This window comes from Barbus barbus, assembly GCF_936440315.1.
Source record: "Barbus barbus genome assembly, chromosome: 44".
Classification (NCBI taxonomy): Eukaryota; Metazoa; Chordata; class Actinopteri; order Cypriniformes; family Cyprinidae; genus Barbus; species Barbus barbus.
Genome location: NC_136722.1, coordinates 14,004,018 through 14,027,532, shown reverse-complemented (window position 1 = coordinate 14,027,532; position 23,515 = coordinate 14,004,018). Strand labels below are relative to the sequence as shown.

The window sequence follows — 23,515 nt, the reverse complement described above, 5'->3', positions numbered from 1 at the left end:
TGAGTCCAGATTCTGTTTTTTGAGTAATGGGTAAACTACTGCATGCTTTAAACAGTCAGGCATAATGCTAGATTCTAAACTGTGATTAATTATGATCAAAAGATACGGGGCGACGTCAATAAAGATTAGCTTAAATAAAAAAGGAGGAATAATATCCAAAGACGAGCCCGAAGGTTTAAGCTGCTCAACTATTTCCAGCAAATCTAAAAGTGAGACTAGTTTAAACTGACTAAAAAAGGTAGTAGCGATAGAGGGGTTTGACGGATTAAAAAACAAGGGAGTTATCCCCAGCCGGAGATCCCTAATCTTCCCATCAAAAAGTAATAAAAAGTCTTCACATGATGGAGAAGAAACCCCAGGAACAAGACAGGCAGACGGGTTGAGTGTTGCATTAATAATATTGAAGAGAGTCTTTGGACTAGAGCAGTTCTTATTAATAATATCTGACAAATGTCGGCATTTTGCTTTTTTCCACTGCTTTTTGATATTTAAAAAGAGTGTCCTTTAAAATCTCAAAAGAAACATCAAGCCTGTCCTTTTTCCACTTTCGTTCCGCTCTCATACAACATCGTCTAAGAGAACGAATGGAATCATTAATCCAGGGTTCAGAATGAGTTTTAGACTGAAGATTCTTTAAAGGAGCCACAGCATTTAAAACGTTAGAACAGGTGGAATTAAACCTGGAGAAGAGTTCCTCGACACTAGAATCACAGGAAAAACCGGCAATAGATGGCATCACTTCATGAAAAATTTATGAAAAAGAGTAGTGGTAGTGTGAGTAATACGCCGAGAAAGGAGGCTACAAAAATAGAGACCGTAGATGCAGCAGCAGAAAATGAGACAGTAAACATAACAGTCTTATGGTCGGAGAACCCATTTTCACAGACTTCTAAATCAGTGATACTAAGTCCATGCAAAAGCACTAAGTCAAGTATATGGCCACCCTTGTGAGTTGGAGCATTAGAAAAATCAAAAGAGTTCAGTAAATGGGTAAACTCCTTAGCTAAGTAATCATTCATGCAACAAACATGAACATTAAAATCACAGAGTACAAGAAGCTTCTCTACAAGAAGATAAATAAGGTTTGGTTACATTGTTACCACGTCATTCAGAGGAGTCTGTGATCAGACTTTCTTTATTGCTTTAACTTTCTTTTTACAGTATGTTGACTAAGAAATCTACTTAAACCACCTAACTTTTTCACAAATGCAGAAAGTTACCGAAAAAAAATCTAAACCCATGATGAAAGTGCACGAGGCCACACAACGAGGGATTTACCTTTAATTACAGTGTTCGACAAAGGTTATAAAGATCAGAAGCGTCGTGAAAAAATGTGATAATCACAGACTTTCCTATCTAAATGGCGTCACATTTCTTAATAACACTACATGTTCAGACATGTCAATTTGGCCCTGATTTGATCACAGGATCCACTTGCATTTATATTGCTTCGGGCTATCAGGTGAGCTTGTCTCGTAATGCAGGGCATTTGCTCAAGATCAACAGAGGGGAGCTCATGCTGTGCTGATGCCTCTGGTGTCTGTATGTCACTGAAACATTAATTAGTGCACAGACCGCCAAGAAACCTCTATAAATAAAGGCAAGAGAGGGAACTCTCTATCTCCTCTCCATTATCCAACCCTGCTGCGAGTGTGTGTCTCTCCTCAGGGTACTGTACAGAGCTGTGTGTGTGTGTGCAGCCCCTCTGCTGTAATTAACAAAGTCTCAACAAGACATACACAGTTTTATCTCATTTAAGGTTGTCTATTGAATGACAGAAAATGGTTCCCTATCATACATCCCCCAAAAATATCCCATTAAGTTAAAGTCTCCCAATCCCATCTGAACTTTTTGGCTGAAACCTATGATATATCTATATTACGCAGTGAGATACACCAACCCAGACTGAACAGTTCTTGAGGTTTCAATTGCCTGTGGTAGGTGTCATTTTCAATTACAAGTGGGAAATGTAATGACTCTCCAGCCCATTGGTTGTATCGATATTCTGTGTGCTGATATAGCATTCAATTTATCACTTGTGGGACACTGAGGAGCTTCATAATGACATTTGCAGCTCAAGAAATCTAGAGCCAGAGGATCTCAAATCAAATACAAAACAAAGCCATGGTCAACATGTGTACAAAGCAAACTTATTTGTTATTCACTATTTAATTGCATTTTTATTTGGACTCAACACAAACGCTGACAGACCACCAGCACAATTGTGTGATGTTGCTTTTATATTTTGTCTATTTTTAGTTCCAAACAAAGTCAAAGCAGTTCAAAACATTAAAGGTGTGCTTCATTCTTGAGTGAATCAGTGTTTGTTGAGCAAATTATTTAATGACTCACTCACAAAACAGACCGTGTCCGAAATCGAACTTCTTTTTAATAAGTAATAACTTCACAACGGTTAAAACTTACATTCTTTATAGATGAATTTAATCCAGACAGATCACATTAGCCATATTTACGGTGGCCGAGAGAACTCAACACGCTGCAACTTCAGAAAACACTAGCTAATAGTAAAAGCACCAGCAAATCAAGAAAACATCTTCATCAATTTGACAGGGTTCTATTTGCAGTGCGTTTCTTTATTTGGTTGTGTTGTGAGCATTTGGAGCTTGTGCGTTGTAAAATTGATGAAGTTGTTTTCTTAATTTGCAGGTGTTTTATTATTTTTGCTGCGCTTTGAGCTTTCTCGGCCACCGTACATATTGCCATATTGTAACACACCGGCACCAGTTGTGTTGCTACACTGCCATTTACAAACCCTCCCTTGTGGCCTCATGAAATAGTAAAGTTTCCACTGGATGCGCACTTTAGAATCTTACCAGAAGTAATTTAAGTTAGAGTTACAAACCTGCAGTATTTTACCTATATAGTAGGGAAGTATGCAATTTGTTTAATCAATGCATTTGAACGAATCGTTTAATAAATTATTTAAATGACTCACTCAAAAAAGTCACTGTTAGGGATTCACAGTCACAGCCACCTCAGTCACCGGCCACAACAATCACCAGATCACAATCACCTGCCTTCTGATCACCCGCACCTGCAGTCAATCATCAGCACTCATCAGCTCCCCTTTAAATACACGCTTCCCACAGACACTCACCGTCCGGTCTACCGTTCACGACCTTGAACAGTCACCAGACCCAGCAATACTTACCTGTGCTACTTACCTTCCAGATTCTTCTGCGATCCTCCTGCGTTTCCTCGTCTCAGTTCCTGATTACCGCTCTCCGTTGTTCCTGCAAAGAAAGGACCCTGATCAGTTTACAGCTCAGACCCATTTGAACTGTTTCTCTCTCCAGATTCCTTACCTGCCAGTCTCTCCGCACGATCAACATCCTCCGTTCAATAAATCATCCTGTTGTTTCACTCACCTGTTGTTTCCGCTTCTGTTTGTGACTGAAGACCGGACCTACACTGATACTTCCATGGATCCCCGGCCTTCCTCACCCACGATATCCTGGAGGAGCTGGTCACCACCCTTCGAGCTTCGTTGATGCCAGCTCCTGTCCCTCAATCTGCCTCTGCCAGTCCCATGGCCATACCTTCTGCTTATGCGGGTGATTCGACGGAGTGTGGCGGCTTTCTCCTCCAGATGGCGCTGTATATCGAAATTCAGCCTCAGAAGTTTGCCACCGAGCGTTCCAAGGTAGCCTTTCTGATTTCCCTCCTTTCGGGCCGTGCTCTGTTATGGGCGAGAGCAATATGGAGTACCAAGAGTGTCATAATTAACTCCTCTGAAGATTTCACTAACCACTTTAAGGTGGTGTTTGGCTCTGCTGCCGGAGCACTCTCGGTCTCGGATCAGCTACTGCGCCAGGGCTCTTCCACCCACGAGCCACTCAAACCAAACCTGCTCCACTGGGAGGCCCAGAAGGGAAGACTTTCGTCCCCGGGCTCTGGACATCCAGGCAGCCAACGGACCTTCTCTCTCCTCCAAGCTCGGTATTGGTGGTCCAGTATGTCCCATGATGTCACCAGGTACGTCCACAGTTGCTCAGTCTGTGCCATATCCTCGACTCCTCGTCCCCTGCTGGTGGGCAAGCTTGTGCCCCTCCCGATTCCGCACCGGCCCTGGTCACACATGGCGATAGACTTTGTGACTGACTTACCCGAATCAGCTGGTTACACCTGTATCCTAGTAGCAGTGGATCGCTTCTCAAAAACCTGTAAGTTTATTCCCCTCCGTGGATTGCCAACTGCCCTGGAGACAGCCGAAATGCTATTCACCCATGTCATCAGAAACATCGGCATACCTGAGGATATTGTCTCAGATCGGGGCCCGCAGTTTATCTCCCATGTGTGGCAAGCCTTCTTCCATCTGCTAGGAGTCACGGTGAGCTTGTCCTCCAGATACCATCCCCAGACGAATGGTCAGACTGAGCGGAAAATCCAAGAACTCGGACCTAAAACCTAAGTACTCCTGCGTTTCCATGTCTCAGTTCCTGATTCCCACCCTCCGTTGTTCCCGCAAATAAAGGACTCTGATCAGTTTACAGCTCAGACCCATTTGAACTGTTTCTCTCTCCGGATTTCTTACCTGCCAGTCTCTCCGCACGATCAACATCCTCTGTTCAATAAATCATCCTGTTTCACTCACCTGTTGTTTCTACCTCTGTTTGTGAGTCACTAGGTTAGACTACTGCGTCGGCGCATTTAGATTTCATGCTTTCACTGTGTGATTTAGTCCATTAAGATACATTAACAATTCCCCCAAAATTCAAGATAAGGGGGCAAAAATGCCCCGCATGACTTTTGTCTTTTATATTTATATAATCTGATTTAGTTAATATCACTCAAAGAGTACATAGCTAATATAATATTGATTTGATGAATAAATAGCTCAATAAACAAGAAGTTAATATTAAGTGACCTACGTTTCAGACACAACAATTCTTGCTTTTGCTTTCAACAACGAAAATAGTTCCAAACAAAGCCACAGCAGAACTGCTTGCATCTCTGAGCAACACACAACGGTGTTTCATTACTGAATCAATCAGCAGTTTGAAAGCACCAGTATGACTTAGGCTACGTCCACACGAAGACGGGTTTCTCCGTATCCGATCTTTTTTTTTTTGCCTCAAATTCCGTAAACATGGAGTCGTCTCAGGAAATATCTGCGTCCACACGGAATCACTGAAACCGACTGAAAACGATGTAGTACACATGCCAGACCAATATGTGGCGCTGTAATTCTGCCACAGAGATACATAAAAAAACAGAAGACTTGGACCATGTGCGTAAACCTTGCGCGCTGAATATAAACTAACACACAAAGCAGAAGATTTTGCTTTAATAAAACTAATGAGCTCAGTAGGTTCTGCAGCACGAACACAGGCACGTAGTCTGACGTTGTTGTTGTTGTCGCTGTTATGTGACGTAGCGATGTCTGATTAGGGGCGAGACGTGGGCTGATGACGTCATCGTTTCAGAAAATATACGGATTCGCCGTCCACACGAAAACATGAAAACGGCGTTTTCAAATTTATCCACCCTGGGACCCGGTTTCAAAAATGATCGGTTTCACTCTTCGAAAACGCCGGTTTCGTGTGGATGAAACGCCTATACGGTAAAAAATGTATGCTTATACAGAGAAACCCGTCTTCGTGTGGACGGGGCCTCAATGACTCCCTCATGCAGTGATTTGCCGATTTTAGGTTTATATTTAAAGTACATTTTGCCTTTTTTCTCCAAATCATTTCAAATATCAGTATTCAAATTTATTTAATTTTTTTTTTATTTACATCAAAACATTATGCAATTGTAACTGCAAGTTAAATGCATTCATGTCTTGCATGAAACAGCCTGTGTGAATGCATCTAAATGCCACTTCAGATGCAAATTCTGTGCCACCTCTGCATTGCAAACACAAATTTTGTTGATACCGATTTCATTTGATTGCTAACAGCACTATAGTGTCTTACTATATGAATTTATTGATTAAATTTAAGAATTTGACACAAAAGAGGATGCATACATTTAATTAGGTTACAAAAATTGGCCTTATATAGATACAAATGCCCATTAAAAGGTAAAAATCTACTTAAATTTATTGGAAAAGTAAATTTCTGTTAATCCTGCAAATTAATCACTGCACAGAATTTGAAGAATATCAAAACTGTAAATTTATGGCATTCATCTTTTGATGTCATCTTTTCTAAAATCTTTGTAAAAAATATATTTTATTGTTATTTATTTATCTATTAATATGAATTTATTATTATTATTATTAATTATTTTAATTTTATTTATTAATTTTTTTAAGTCTACCATGGGGTGGGATGGGTTGGGGTGGGTTCTAAATTTGCACAGCTGCTTTTTGTTTTATACTACTGTTCCCAGAAGAAAATTAAATAAAGACTAAGAATAACAAAAGCTTTGGGAGTCAGCTGTCCTCGGCAGTCCTAAACCTAAGTACCAGCACAATAGCACACTCAGCAAAGTATCGTCTAATTATCGTTATCAAAAATCTTCCAGAAAATATGGAGATATAATTTTTGGTCATTATCGCACACCCCTACAGTACCTACTGGCATAACAATTTAACTTGCAGAAAAATCCCTGCCACTAATGCAAAGATACAGTCAATATACAGTGCTGTTGAACTAAATATCACTTCTCAAAATGACATTATCAGTGATGGGGTAATTGACATTAAATACCTTTGGGAAGCTGACATGCTGTAATCCATTTAAAACTATTCTGAACAGCATTTTTGGCATCTATTTTACAATTATCATGCAAGCAGGTTTTGACAATATTATTTGAGACTATATTTGGGCTTTATTGCCAAGTGTGTTTACACACAAGGAATTTGTCTTGGTGTTAGGAGCTTCCAGTACAGAAGTACAAACATAGTGCAGATAACATATAATTATGGTAATAAAAACACTAATAATGAAGAGAATAGACAATAAATTATAAATAACAACAGTAATAAAAATACAAATATACAGAAAAGAAAAAATGTCCATAGACAGGACTGTGAATGGACATCCCCCCAGTTGAGCGCGCTATTGCCATGCAGATCTGCCCGCAAAGCGTTGCCACCTGGAGGGATAATCCACGCCTTCCGTCCAGGGCCTGTAAGTTCTCGTCCGCTCTGACGGCCAAGGCTTACAGTGCTGCTGGACAGGCCACTTCTGCCCTGCACGCCATGGCCCTCCTGCAAGTTCACCAGGCCAAGGCGTTGAAGCAGTTGCACGAGCGTGGTGCTGACCCAGGTGTGCTGCAGGAACTGCGCACAGCTACGGACCTCGCCCTAAGGGCGACGAAAGTCACGGCGTGGGCCCTGGGTCAGACTATATCCACGTTGGTGGTCCAGGAGCGCCACCTATGGCTGACCTTGGCAGATATGAGGGAGTCTGACAAGCATCGCTTCTTAGACTCCCCAATCTCCCACCCACCCCGAGATAGTCTAGCTGGAGACGCTTCGGGGACGCTCAGGTAGACCTGTTTGCCTCCCACGACTAGACCACGACTTGGTCATCAGGTTCATCAGAGGGGCGAGAAGGTTAAATCCTCCGTGCCCTCATCTGGTAGCTTCTTAGGATCTCCCCTCGGTCCTGACGGCCTTGAAGGAGGAGCCCTTCGAGCCTCTGCAGTCAGTAGAGCTTAAGTTTCTGTCATTGAAGACAGTGCTCCTCACTGCATTGGCCTCGGTCAAGGCATTTTTGGTTGACGATTCGTGCCTAGAATTCAGACCGGGTAACTTTCACGTTGTCCTGAGACCCTGGCCTAGATATGTGCCCAAAGTTCCCACCACGCCCTTTAGGGATCAGGTGGTGACCTTGCGAGCGCTTCCCCAGGAGGAGGCAGACCCAGCCATTGCTCTGCTCTTTCCCGTACGCGCCTTGCGCATTTACGTGGACCAGACCCAGAGCTTCAGGACCTCAGACGAGCTCTTCGTCTGCTTCGGAGGACAGCAGAAGGGAAAGGCTATCTCCAAACAAAGACTTGCCCACTGGATAGTGGAGGCTATAGTCTTGGCCTATCAGGCCCGGCACTTACCGTCCCCCCTCGGTGTGAGAGCACACTCTATGAGAGGCGTTTCTTCCTCTTGGGCACTGGCGCGGGGCGCCTCGAGAGCAGACATTTGTAGAGCTTCCGGCTGGGCGACACCTAACACGTTTGCGAGATTTCATAATCTCCGTGTAGAGCCCATGTCCTCCCGTGTACTTGCCTCAGATTGCCAGTAACACTGGAACCTGCTCTGTGTCAATCACGCTTGCTGCGCCATTCCCCTCTATGGACTGGATACGTGCGCTTTTATTTCTTCTCAGTTCAGTTCCCCGCGGCGAACCCTGTTGAAGCTCCTCCCGCACCCTTGGCAGTCAGGCGTGTGTAGTGATTCCCCTTCGGGTGATCCCACATGTGTATTCTTCCACGGTACGGCTTCCCTCACGGTGAGCCCGTGTCTTGCCAGGGCAGAGACCTTCTGCCGTCTCTGCTGTGTATTTATCTCACCCTAGGCTGGCTTAGTCTACCTCAGAGACTTCCATATATAGTACTGCCCCTGGCCATTCCATATGTGTAATCTCCACATGGTACCTCCTTTACGCAGGATGTGTCTTCCATAGCGTTTCCCTACTTGGAGCATGCTTTCCCAATGTTATCCATACCCACTGTATGGAACAGCAGTGGCTGTCATCTCTGCCTAAGCCCTGTCCTATCTTCCATCCCAACTGGTGTGGGGGGACTTGCCGGCTTCCACAGGGCACTGGAGGGGGTCAGCAATAGTGGCGTTTTCATAGGGATCCCATTTTCGTCAGTCACTCTGACATTAAGTCGAATGTGATTGACTGAAAGGGAACGTCTCGGTTACGTATGTAACCCTCGTTCCCTGAAGGAGGGAACGAAGACGTAACGTCCTGTCGCCACAGTTGCTGTACCACCGCTGTACGGCCAGGGCACACAGTCTCGGCTCCTCAGCGAAAAACTGATGTGCGTTTGCACGCGCTCTTCTTTTATACACCGCGCTGCGGTGGCGAAACACGCACGCCAACTGTCATTGGCTTGTTTTGTTAACACTCAAAGGTGATTGGGCTCTCGGGCGAGATCCCATTTTCGTCAGTCACTCTGACGTTACGTCTCCGTTCCCTCCTTCAGGGAACGAGGGTTACATACGTAACCGAGATGTTCCTTCACACCAAGAGTTCAGTTAACATCGGCTGACACTATTTCAGAGAGGTCTAGGCTGTGATCCTTACACAGAGCCCTGGAGAAGCTGAGCCGCACAAATTGGTATATACACTGAATGACTTTTCTAGAACAAAGCTATGCACTCTGGGTCAGTGTACCCTTGACTCTGAAATGCATTGGGATGGTCTTCTGGCAAAAGAAAGCTCTCTCATAAATCTTGTATTTACATCCCTAATGATATAGCACAATGGCCAGACCCTATCAATAAGCATCCATGCCATAATTTCAGTCAATATACTGTACACCAGAACTCTTAAAGGAATAGTTCACCAAATAAATAAATTTAATTAATAAAAAAGCTGAAAATTTATTCAACCTCAAGGACATCCAAGATGTAGGTTTGTTTCTTCATCAGAACAAATTTGGAGAAATTTAGTATTATTTGCTCACCAATTATTTACAGTGAATGGCTGCCGTCAGAATGAGAGTCCAAACAGCTGATAAAAACATCCCAATAATCTTCAAGTAATACACACCACTCCAGTCCATCAATTAACATCTTGTGAAGCAAAAAGCTGTGTTTGTAATAAACATAATATATTTTTAATGCTTCCCATTCACCGCAGATGATCCATTAGTGACCAAATTATGTAATACTAAATTTCTCCAAGTCTGTTCCAATGATGAAACATTTTTTATTTTTTATTTTTTAATTGGGTGAACTATTCCTTTAATAAACAAAAATGCTTCTCCTACTGTGAGGGAGAGAAATCGGGGCTAATAAAACTACAAGATTTCTGCAAAGTTTTAATGTGGCTCAGTAAACTGCAAGTACTGTTTTTGACAATTTTGATAGGAAATCAAATCTCCAGCCATAATGATAAGATTCCAGTATACACATAAACACATACTGTCCGAATGAAAAATATATTAACTGTATATGTTCTGAATACTGAAATGACTTGTATGTTGGTGCCTGTGGTTTTATTGCTTGAATGCATTAGTATGCTAATCAAACCTCCATTTGCTCAGGCTACAGTGTATTTTGTGGGTGAATGCACAATTCTCACAACAGAGATCAATTATGCTGCTGCTTTACAAACATTTTACTCCCTTTATTGCACTGCCTACAACCATTAGACTGCGAGACGGCCACTTTGATTGGCTATTGATAGCCTGTTTTCCTGTTCCTGCCCCAAACTTGTTCTCGTCACAACGTGGAACAAATAATGGCTGCAGCTGCCTACGAGGCTATGAATTCTGCTGTCCGCTTCTCTCTGCGTCCTTAAGTTTAGCCTTAGGTTTGTTTTTACCTGAAAACATAATAATAATTTTATTATTTTTATTGCCAAAGCTTATAGAACAAAATGAGATTTAAAAAAATATATATATTTCTCAGTACAGATCTTGGGCATCATTAGAAGGCAAATCTTCTAGGAAAGTCTTAAGAAGATGTAAATTAAAATATCTCCCACTAATGAATGCAAAAAAATGCATTCAGGCAAAACAGTTGAAGCTAATCAACACAGCTACAGTATATCTCGATCCTCAACCCCCACACAATATGTCACTCTACTGGAAAATTCAAATAGTTAAAGCTTTTCATTTAGTGTAGGTAGATTTAATTATATTCATTTGAAGGCATATAAGCATTCTGTAAGTGTTGTCTGCTCTGTTACATTTATTAAATTTTTTCCCCTTTTGTTTCTACAGGAGAACTTCCTTATTAATTCAGAGCAGCCAGAGGGCCGATCACCAGTTAACTATGTCAACTCCCATCCAATCTGGACTTAAGTGAAGCGATAAGGTCTTAAAAATGGTAACAAATTGCTCTTCACTTCTTGCTGCTGCTGACACTGAATGTCAGTTTAAAGAGAGATAAGTCAGTTTAAAGAGAGAAAGAACTAGTTTTATAGCATGAATATTCATATAAGTGGCCAAATTCTATGGCATACAAATGTAATTCACATTTGAAAAAATACTGACCTATAAAATATTTCAGTTCTCTGTTGCCGTGCCTCAGTGAGGAAGGTCTGACACTTTAAAGATGCAGCAGCTACAGTCGTCATCTTATTCCCCAGTCACATGCATATTGCATTCACAGTGACCTCAATTTAAGTTTACTTGGTGACTTCGTTTTTTCAAGAACTGGAAAAGTAGCTTGAGAGGGTCATTTATAATTTTTTCGTACAGTATGTCTGTGTTGCTGTGCCAATGCGTTCGTAAACACACCAGGCAAACACACCTGCAAAGAGATACTGATAATAGTTATGATGTGTAAACAAACTGAGGCTCTATATCAGTTGTTTGCAGTGACATTATAAAATAACAGAGGCAGAGCCTGATGGACAAAACTGGTGTCCCTGTTTAATATGTTAATATTTGTGTCAGTTCAGTGCAATTGAAAAATTACAATATTACAATATTTGTGTTACTGTATAATACTAATGAACATATAGCAGGACTGGGGCAAGTTGTCAAACACTTTTTTTAGTCCAGTGAAAGAAAAAAAAAAAAAAAAATATATATATATATATATATATATATATATATATATATATACACACACACATAGACAGACAGACAGATAGATAGATCCAATCCAAAGGTTGCGGGTTCGAGTCTCGGGCCGGCAGGGATTGTAGGTGGGGGAGTGAATGTACAGCGCTCTCTCCACCCTCAATACCACGACTGAGGTGCCCTTGAGCAAGGTACCGAACCCCCAACTGCTCCCCGGGCGCTGCAGCATAAATGGTACTTTGGATGGGTTAAATGCAGAGCACGAATTCACATGCTCGAATTCACCATATGTCACGTCATTTTCACTTAGATAGACAGACAGACAGATAGACATATATAAAGATTTAACATTTTCACCGTTGAGGCCCAATAAAAAAAGATACAGTGAAGTTCACAGGAAAGACCAGGGGTGTCAAACTCAGTTCCTGGATGGCCACACCCCTGCATAGTTTAGTTCCAACATGCATACCATGCAGTTTTCAAATAAGCCTTAATGACTTGATTATCTGGATCAGCTATCCATGTTTGATGTCTCAATGGCATGCAAGCTAACAACCAAATAAAGGATTTCAAGGGGGAAAAAAAGGTATTCACTTCCCTCCTGTCACAAGAGGCTGTTAATTTCCTACTCCTATTTTCAGGAAGCATGGCAAAGGCAAACCCTCCCAAAGACAGGTCATTTTCATGTTACTAATAAGTATTTTTTGTTGACATATATACATCTACATAATCATGAAGGTCTCTAGAATCATCCAAAAAATACAAATCTTACAAGAGATCTATAGTTTTTTGTATACTTAGTCAAAAGTCCAAGCGGCAACTATAGAAGAGCGCAGGGCACAGCGTAACACGAGGTTAGTTGTAACACACGTGGTTTAAATATGTCCACACATGCTAGCATAATCAAATTTACAGTATATACTAGTTACCATATCAACATTATATAGAGAAAAAAAGTGCGCCAAAATTCAAAAGTCTTTTGAAGATATTGCTGAACATTTATTTAACCATAGTAAAATTATATTTCTGGCTTGAGTAAATTTTTCATCTCAGTTTTTATTACTCATTTAAAATTTGACAAATCTGCTATTATTTTAATCTCCAATCTGTTATTTATCAGTTTAGATTATTTTTTTAATGCTTCTGTAACTAGTAGAAGACACTAACCGGTTTTAAATTCCAGTTCTGAGATGGGGTTAGTTGTAACACTGCGTTACAATGTGCCCTGCCGTGCTATTCTATGACATTAGCAATGTAATTCACACTATTTATTTTAATAAATTTTAATGAGAAACGACGAGAAACAGGTGAATAATGACTGACAATCAATGTTTAATGTTCAGAAAGTATTATTTCAAGACATGGAATTAATTTTGGCTCGTTTATGTGGATTTCACAAGTGTGAAATTACTGTGGATAAAAAAATTATACTCTGAACCCCATGTGGATTTACACAATTTGAGAAAGTAAAAAAGTGCTACTTTGTGCCCCGCTCTCCCCTAGTTGCCGGTGAGCAAATTACTTGCAAGTACATATAACATATATCATGGGGAAATGGGGGTATACTGTTGCTAGCATCATGCTACTCATGTTACCTTCTTGTTAAAAACAGCTTGTTAGCATCATGCTAGCATCATGCTAACTTAATGCTAACATGTTAATCATGTTAGTACGTTGCTAGCATCGTGCTAATCACATTAACAGCTTGTTTAAAACATGTCAGCAACATGCTAATCATGATAATTTTGTTTTAACATTTACTTGTGTTAACATGTTGTTAGCATAATGTTAACACAATTAACATGCTGTTAGCATGTTGTTAACATGATGCTAACATGATTAGAGTAACTATTATTGCCTAGTGCCGAATATTCCCAGGGCAAGCACCACTCACATTTTCTTCAGAAAATGAAAGATTTTGTTCAGAAAATGTACAGTGCCCTCCACTAATATTGGCACCCTTGGTAAATCTGAGCAGAGGCAGCTGTGAAAATAAATCTGCATTGTTTATGCTTTTGATCTTTCATTCAAAAAAAAAAAAATCACAAAAACAATTGAAGTAAAACAACTGAAAGTGGGGAGAAAATCTCTCCAATGCATGTTGGCCACAATTATTAGCACCCCTAGAAATTCTTATGAGTAAAATATCTCTGAAGTATATTCCCATTAATTTTTTATTTATTTTAGCACACCCGGGTGACTAGGAGCATGAAATTGTCCAGCCATGACTTCCTGTTCCACAAGATTATAAATGCCAACTAAAAAATCTAAACCTGACTGCCTCTGTTAGAAATCTTATAATGGGCCGTGGTTGGATCTACCATCAGGACAATAATCCGAAACAAACATCAAAATCAACACAAAAATGTCACTGAGCACAAAATGAAGCTTCTGCCATGGCTGTCCCTGTCCTCTAACCTGAACCCTGTAGAAAATGAGTGAGGAGAACTAAAGAGGAGAAGCACCATCATGGAGCTGTGAATCTGAAGGATCTGGATAGATTCTGTATGAAGGAATGGTCTCTGATCTCTTATCAGGTGTTCTCCAAACTCTTCAGGCTTTATAGGAGAAAACTCAGAGCTGTTACCTTGGGAAAAGGACGTTGCAATAATTGGGTGCCAATAATTGTGGCCAACAAGAACTAGAGACAGCATTTATTTCACAATGAGACCCCCCCCCCCCCCCACACACACACACACACACACACTTTCAGTTGTTTTACTTCAGTGATAGGTTATAATTCTGTGAATTTTTTAATGTAAGATCAAAAGGATAAACAAAGATTTATTTTCACAGCTGCCTTTGCTTATATTTACCAAGGGTGCCAATATTATTGGAGGGCACTGTACATATTTATTTATTTTTATTTATTTATTTTCATTTAACTTTTTGTTACACAATGCCCTGTTGGGGCAACTTAGTGGCTGCACTTTGTTCTGCACAATGTTTCACCACTTTAAGACAAATGGATTTGTTGTTTGTTGTGTATTAATATTCAAGAGATTATAAACTAGATGCAGTTTTTTGGGGGTTTGCATCGAATGTTCTTCGACTTTTATACATAATAAATTTGTTCATGAATAAAGATTGATCTGTTGAAAGCAGTTATTTTGAGTTAGATGCCAAATGTTCTCCTCCTATTCAAATTTGACATTGAAGGGGTGCATACAACATAATTGCCCACTGACAACTATAGTTGCCGCACATTCAAATACGATTTTCAAGAAAAAAATAAATAAATAAAACCTGGTGAAAATAAATGCAGACATGTTGACATAGGACACTATTAACATGACTATATGCATGAAACCATTCCGAAAAATGTTGGCACAAATGGGTTAATGGGTAGAGTTGCATACTGTGCAGGGCTGTGGCCCTCCAGGAACTGAGTTTGACACCCCTGGGATAGACAATGAACAAAACTGGGGCACGTTGTTGCACTAAGTGGGGTAAGTTGTCACAATACAAGCTTCTGAGCAAAACAGTAATAAATTAAATTAATAAAAAAATAAAATATAAATAATCCTTGCCTATGGCTCTAGCATCCCCGAAACCCTACATAGGACAAGCAGTGGATAGATGGATCGGTGCGAAAAAAATAAAATAAAATAGGGAAACAAAAAAAACAAACAAACAACAAAAAATAACTCTTGTCCTGAGAACTTCATTAAATTCATTATTTTCATTCAAATAAATTTCAGTAAAAAAACAAACTTCAAACTACCTTAAAAATATGATGATATTAAACTTTGGGTTTGGAAGACTTTCAGTTTCACAATAATTATATCAATTTAAGACTAGATGTTCCACCATACAAAACTACTGCTAGAGAAATACATATTTTTGTTAGGACGTTTTGACTCAAAAAACTGCTAGTTATTAGGATACAGACAGTGTGACAACTAGCCCCATTCTAATATACTTTCAATTACAGTTACATGTTACTGTATATGTGTGCACTATAATATAAAGTTTTACCATCTTTAGAAGTACTATTTGAACTGTCAGACTAACCTAAGGCAGTTTCAAGAGACGTTTATTCGCCAAAACAATTCTCAGATATGAAATACTCCCAAACCAACACACTTCAAAAAGCTACAAAGAGAAAGAAGGGGACAGGCACTCGCTCAAGCCACTCACAGCGTTCACTGTGTGGCGCCGCTGTCCATGGTACTAGGTCACACACACGCTGCTTTTAGCTTTATTGCTGTTTAATATTCAGCGCATGAACACACTGTCCAGGCTACAGGACAGTTGATACATCAGCAGTTTGACTCGTATGGACTGTGCTTCTTACTACAGATGCCTCATGGAGGTAATAGCGTTGGTGGATGACAACGCTATTTTAGTTCATTATGGTGTGGAGCAGAAAAGTAATTTTTCTCAAGGTGACTGGTGTGTCCAGTTTATGTTGTTTCAGACATATTGGTCGGCTACAGAATAATGCCTAGCCTGATACTATTTTCTGTTGCATTTATTACATATATTTTTTTATTTAGTCCATCACACCATACTGATAATCCAATGATGCTGACAGTGCAAAAGTATGGGACCCTGGAGTGTAACATTTATTTAAACGTGTGTAACTCAGTGGATTTGTCTCAAGCTTTGATATAGGCTACTATTTCCATATTTTATATGTCTACTATAAATTTAAGTGGTTTAATCCTACTACTTACTCCAAAACTCTTTAAATCAATGACAAATACAAAGACTTCTGCTGTTACATATAGACTGTAAGGTCAATTTAAAATATGAATTTATTGTAGTATTCAAATTTACATGTTTAAACATTATTAGTATTATGCTATGAACATTTTAAAATCTAAACATATACACTGTCTCATTTTGTGCAATCTTTGCAGGTCCAGTTGAAAGAAGTAGCATATATTAGAAAGCGTTACAACCTTCTAGTTTTTTTACATACATTACCTCAAAATTGGTTTGGTCCTATAAATCGTACATTTTTACAGATTGTTACAACTTGTCGCTTCATAAGGGTCATGTATGATATTAATTTCATTTCCAATTTGTTTAAAACGTTACAGCTTTCCCATGTCTCCATCTTTATTAGATGAGCCAAAATACTATATATTACAAATGTAAAGAAATAACCCAGGAAGAGCGCTGAGATGAGCCTGACTTTTCCAAAACAGTATATTTTAATAGGAAAATATTGAAAGCAGAAACAAAGGCATCAGTTTGGGTTACTGAGAGAAAGCGTCCAGTCAGCAGAATGCTCCGTCACATTACCTCAGATTATTTCTATAGACTAGGCTATTATTAGAGCTGAATGCTTTAGTGGCTAATGCAACAAATAAAGTCCAACATCTCTAGTTTTCCACAGTTTAATTGATTGAATGAAGGTAAGTGAATGCAGGGGGCTTTATAAGCGTAAATATCCCGCTTACATTCGTTCACTTCCCAATTCAAACGGATTGAAACACAATAAAATGTTCTTAAAATGCCTTTTGCCATCATTTCATTACAATTCAACTCTAAGTCACATCTCAATGTGCGTTCGAGCAGACTCAATTAGCTCCTGCTTCATTCATTTACAATGCAGCAAAATCCCGAGGTGCCTCACGAACATCTTTTGTGAAAAGTTGTAACATACCTCAAACAAGGGTCCGATCTTATTCTTCTCCAGGTATGACTGAATTCTTGACTGCTGTAGAGACGCCATGAGAATGTGTTGCGTTAAACAGCAAAAGGTTTGGATATCGTTAAATATCGCCAAGCATCTTCAAACGTGCGGGACTGCGGACGGATCTCTAGCGGGCAGTGAGCGGACATCCAGCGCTGAGAGCTCGGCTGCTGCTCCAGCACATGCTGAAAGTAAAGGGCTTAGCGTCCTCCTTATCTTATCTGATGGGACCATCCCTCCTCCGCTCTCGGCAGAGTAGCTGGCTACGGCTTCTTCTCAAAGCCAATCAAAAACATTACACCTTACACGAATGTTTATTCATTGGCTCACAGGTCTGAGAGACCCGCCCTCGTTGTTTACACAGAGTCAATATTAAGTTTCAATATTAAGTGTCAATATTAAATTTATATGCACGTACTTTGTATGAAACTTGCATTATGAATAATTCTTATGACTTCTTTATACTTTATTGCCTAATCTTGTAAATATACGTAAATCAGCCACATTTATTGTGTATAATGTTTACCTATCCCAATTTCAAAAGTAGCTATAATGCATTCAAATACAAAAGCAACACATTTCATTCTGCGATGCATTATATATATTTTTAAAATGAAACCATTAAAAAGTGAGACATTTATAAAACGATGATTGCTGTCAATAATGGGTTAAGGAGCAAATAAATAAGTTGATTATAACATAGCCAACACTTTTTCACACCACTGTAGGTGTTGAATCACCCAATAATAAAATGTGACATTCTGTAGTTTTGTCTCATATTCATCTTTTAATCATATTTGTAAATTTTGTCTTGACTCCACACCCAACAGAGCAATTTTGTATTTACGGTTCCAATACTTTTGGAGGGCACTGTATATAAAATCTACAATTTGTTTTGTTTTGTTTTACATGTTTTGTGTGAATGGCCCCTAAACCATTTTTTAACAAATAGTTCGAGTTTGCTTATTTACAATACAGCGTTCCAGTCACACTAAAACTTTTGTTCACTACATACTGTATATAAATTATGTAAAATACATACAAAACATTTAAAAAAAAAAATCTGCACTTCCATGCAAAATCTTTTGAGATTGGAAAATGTAATAATAATAATAACAATTTATCTTTAAAAAATATAATAGTTTTCTTTTTCTTTTCTTTTTACTTTCTTTTTTTCGAATTTAAACATAGTCAACACCATTGTTGTAACGATATATTGGTGTCACTAAGTTACAATATATTGGTGTCACTACAGAATATCTGGAAACCATTTACAAAAATTGCAAGTGACAATGAGCCCGGGGAAATTATGACAGGTAAACAATGTTTGTCAAAGACAGTTGCCTACATACGGAGGCCATTAGTGAGATTCCTGAAGACTTTAACTGGTCTGATAGCAGCTGCACATTTGATGGATGACAGCACAGCACATAAAGCAGCTGGGAGTTTGTGTGCACTCAGCACATGCATACTGTCAAAGGCAGACTAAATACATTCACTGGACAGATTTGCAGCACAAAGTTAAATCAAAATCACCATTAAAGTATTTTGCATAAATATTTAGTCACACAGCTCCATCAAAAACTGAAAGCTTTAAGGAATATGATTGCGTTTTCTCTTAAACATTTTTATTTGAAATTAATAAAAATTTTGACATTACAATTTATTGTAATAATGGGGAAATCAACCTGGTTTTCAGGTAACAAAAGAAAAAAAAGAAAAGATAAATGTATTTGGAAAATCTCAAAATGGGTTAGTTTTATGACAAAATAAATAACTGCCTTTTTTAGTGAAAACTTTTTTACAGTAATATTTTCACATGAATTTATGTTCCTTTCTGGCTGCTTTTATCCAGAGCATATTAATTCAGACAGATGTATTGCTTAAAATATCTTCATTTCTTAAAATGGAACTTAATGGAACTTGGAGTTAATAAACAATTCCTGTTTAGAGCGGTTTCTCAGTATTGCATAGTAATGACTGATTAATTTGTTATTTTAAGCAACATTAATATAACATACACCAACAACTCCTGAGTACTGAATATTTTAAATGTGGAGACAAAATGACTTATATGCCTATGTAAGTGTGGCAAATATATAAATCTATAACACTGATGGCCGTGTCGTATGAACTTTCCAGTACTGTATGTCACTCCATATTCACTGAGACTGCAGCACCAAGACTGCAACATGTAGCTTAATGCACTATGGTGTTAATAAACTCTAAGTTGAGAAACCTAATAATGTGAAAGCCAAACTTATACATATGTTAAAGATTTATATGAAAATAGATTAAATAAAAATGCACATACAGTTGCAATGAGGCTTTTGGATGCTATGCCCATATAGGAACTACAAACAAAAGTTACGCCTTAACATACATAGACTAAAGCACTGCGCTTTTTTTTAACATAAAGAATAAAGTTATTTGAAACAGACATAGTGATTGACACTCTATTTTTGTGAATGACTTGACAGCAGCTAGGAGATCAGATATCCTGTTTGTTTGATCTTCGGTGTAGAATAAGTTGCGTGGTAGCAAAGCATGAAATAAAAAAAATAATGGTGCCTTTAAAAAGCAATGACAAAAGTCCATAGATATTACGCTGTGAATCCTTTGAGTTGAGAGGTGACAGATCTGCCTCTGAGCAGGAGCGAGGGTGAACGTCCAGACACTCTCTTGACGTGGACAGTGTGTGTGTGTGTGTCATCTGGAGTTGGACCAAAGATGGTCCAGATCTGTTGAAGATGTGGGTTCAGGGGTCACCGTCAGGAGGAGGAGGCTGGCACAGTTTGTACAATCTGTTAATAGAATTAAAAAACTATTTTAAATTATAAAATATTTATATATATATATATATATATATATATATATATATATATATATTTATATTACATATTTGTAAAATATTAGATTTTTTAAAATATATATATAGTACCATATATGTAAAAAAATTTATGATTGGTAAGATTTTGTATAATTTAATGATTTATAAGATTTTTAGTTTAGTTAAGTTTTTATATTTATTAATTTATGCTCTGAAAAGTTTAATTTATTTAATCATAAACACTGTAAAAACAGTAATAATTACGAAATATTAGTGCAATTTAGTTTCCTATTTAAATATATTCTAAAATGTAATTTAGTCCTGTGATACAAAGCTATTTTTTTAAACAATTTTATAACAGTTATAAATAGTTAAATTGCAGTGGATTAATAACAATTGTAGAATAGCCCCGCCCACGGTGTAATCTGATTGGTCCAAAATCCTTCTCCACAGCTGTATATTTAAAATCACGTTCTAACTGGTTATGATTATGTCACATTGCATTTTCTCATGCATTGTGGACAGACTGTAAAATTGTTCCTGGTGATGTAATACTACATTTGACATTCATTATGTTTTTTTTTTTATGTAAATGATGTAAGAAACTGAACACACACTTAAATTTGTGTAATAAACAAGCTAATAACTTTTCTTCTGAGCTGCAGTGAATTTTAAAAAGGTTAAACACAAATCCTTGGATTTAAGCAGCGTTTGTTATATGCCAAATAAACAAACTACACAGCAATGATCACATGCAACACGCTATGAAAAGCTATGAGTCATTGTCTTGAGGGTCACGCTACAGTTCATCTCCCTACAGACCTCAAGTGACTGTGACAGATTAGAGTTTACGCTGGAGTTTTGTACCTGCTGAGAGAGAAGCAGTGGGTCTGTTTTTAACATATGTCTCATTCTTTATTCCTGCAGGAAATAGAGTCGGGCTCTCGTACATGTTCTCTCTTTTATGCGAGCACACACACACACACACACACACACACACATACCTGTAATAACGTGATGCTAGAGGACATGCATTTGAAGCTGAATAATATGTTTTGTGGATTTAATACCCCAGGTTTCTGTTCAATTTCATTGTATATGGATGAATACTTCATAATGCAACATTTGCAAAAATGCTGTATGTTTTGTTTCACGCAGCTCTACTGCAGGGGTTTATTTGAAGAATAAATGCAGAACAGCTGTTCCAGAGTTTCTGTCTTCAGTAAAACTGTGGTCCACTTATTAATACGCTAAAGGATATTTAAAAAGCAGACATACATTTACTATATTAGATTTGCATTTGCAGAGAGAAATATCAGCCCTTACAAGACAGGAAAAAATCATGTTATACATTAGCTGTAGGTGAGCTATAGGCTTTACATTTCTGCACAATTCAGAATGCAAAAATATGCAACAAAGAAGCTCATAACAATTCAATATGCAAATATTAGAGTGTTGATATTGTTGTATTTAAATGCTGAATATTCTGTGAAGTCAGGGAGATTTCAAACTTTAATCTTAAAGAGATAGTCCACCCAAAAATGTTAAGCAATCAGTTTTGAATTCTATTGACTTCCATAGTATTTTTTGTTTTTGTCCATACTATATAAGTCAGTGTGACCCAACATTTGGTTTCCAACATTTTTCAAAATATCCTTTTTTTTTTGTTCCAAGCCTTTTTCTGCCACATGATCAAAATAATAACAATAATAATTAAACAAAATCTCAAAATTCTGTCTTTTTTCTTGCAATTCTGAGAACTGAGATATAAAGTCACACAGGAGATGAGCAACTATAAACTCACAATTCTGAGAAGTTGCAATTGGACGACAAATGTAAGAATTGTGAGATAAAAAGCTGTAATTATCTTTTTTGTTCTATTGCGGAAATAAAACAAAAAAACCTGTATTGCAAATTGTAAACTCACAATTCAGAGAAAAAAGTCTGAACTGCAAGATGTAAACTCAGAATTTTGAGAAACAAATTCAGAGTAGTATAGTTTTTAAAGTAGAGTTTATATCTCACAATTCTGACTTTATTTCTCAGAAAAAAGGTTGCTGTCACATTCATTCATTCATTTATGGAACAACATGAGTGATAACAGTGTTTTCATTTTTGTGTGGACTATCCCTTTAAATTATTTTAAAAGTTGACCGTACATGCACATTTTATGAATGGTTAGTGAAAACCACAGTGTGAATGTGAGGGGACTGAAATTATGTGTGTGTGTGTGTGTGTGTGTGTGTGTAGTGATGGAGGAAAGTGGTGTGTGGGCCGCTCTGGTTACCTTGGCACTGTTGATGGGGTGCGGTCTCTCACTCCCAGGTTCTTGGCTGAATTCTGCACTCTTGCTCCCTAAAAAGAGCCATAATTATAAATGACTTTCAGGCCAGTCAGAACAGTTATTCTTTAAATAAGCATGAACATATTCTGTGTCTAGTCGGTGTTGTATATTCTGGAAGTAGTATGAAATATCCACTTAAAAACAAAAAAGTAAAAAATTAGTAAAAATGTAAATTTTGAAAGAAAAAAAAAACTGGTAAAAAAAAAAATTATATTTATATAGTGGGAATTAAAACAAATCCACCTAAAATGTCTTTGTAAGGGCTGGGATTAAATATTTTAGTCGAATTAATTAGATGATATATCAAATAATTAATCTAAGATTAATTAACCTAAGATTGATTTATCTTTAATGAGGCTTGGAAATGTTTTGCTATTACATGGTATTTTAAGCATGCATTGCTGATGGTAGAAAAACTCTTCATAATTTAATTTACAAACTGGTCAGGAGGCTTGATTAATTGCATACATTTTTCCATTATGCTATAAAAACATTAACGTAATTAAAAAATTAACACATTAAATCCTGAGTTTTCATACAAATAATTCATAATAAATACAAATTCCTCATGGCTGATGGATTATATAAAATATATTTATGCCATCTGAATATATAATAAAATATGTAAAATACACACACACACACACACAGATATATTTATATATTTGTGGTCAGAATTATGGGCACCCTTGGTAAATATGATTAAAGAAGGCTGTGAAAATTAATCTACATTGTTAATCCTTTTGATCTTTTATTTAAGAAATTCACAAAAATCTAACCTTTCATTGGATAATAAGAATATAAAATGGGGGAAATATCATTATGAAATAAATGTTTTTCTCTAATACACATTGGCCCCAATTAACGGCACCCTTTTATTCAATACTTTTTGAAACCTCCATTTGTCAGTTTAACAGCTCTAAATCTTCTCCTATAATGCCTGAAGAGGTTAGAGAACACCTGACAAGAGATCAGAGACCATTCCTTCATCCAGAATCACTCCAGATCCTTCAGATTC

At 37.9% G+C, this 23,515-nt stretch overlaps 2 protein-coding genes across 2 annotated transcripts in view; both read right to left on the bottom strand.

The window, feature by feature from the left end:
- Nucleotides 1-17,510, bottom strand: part of LOC306863288 (uncharacterized protein C8orf34 homolog) — a gene marked incomplete at its 3' end in the record, with an annotated part of 130,502 nt that extends 112,992 nt beyond the window's left edge. Inside the window, exon 1 of the mRNA XM_079406537.1 lies at nucleotides 17,294-17,510. Within this exon, the coding sequence (XP_079262663.1) occupies nucleotides 17,294-17,362 (69 nt within the window). The 5' untranslated portion in view covers nucleotides 17,363-17,510. The remainder of the gene's footprint in view (nucleotides 1-17,293) is intronic.
- Nucleotides 17,511-18,927: 1,417 nt separating this feature from the next.
- LOC306863468 (phosphatidylinositol 3,4,5-trisphosphate-dependent Rac exchanger 2 protein-like) overlaps nucleotides 18,928-23,515 on the bottom strand; it is a 155,383-nt gene continuing 150,795 nt past the window's right edge. The window contains exons 39-40 of the mRNA XM_079406809.1: nucleotides 22,441-22,508; nucleotides 18,928-20,127 (exon numbers count right to left, since the gene is read on the bottom strand). Of these exons, the coding sequence (XP_079262935.1) occupies nucleotides 20,082-20,127; nucleotides 22,441-22,508 (114 nt within the window). The 3' untranslated portion in view covers nucleotides 18,928-20,081. The remainder of the gene's footprint in view (nucleotides 20,128-22,440; nucleotides 22,509-23,515) is intronic.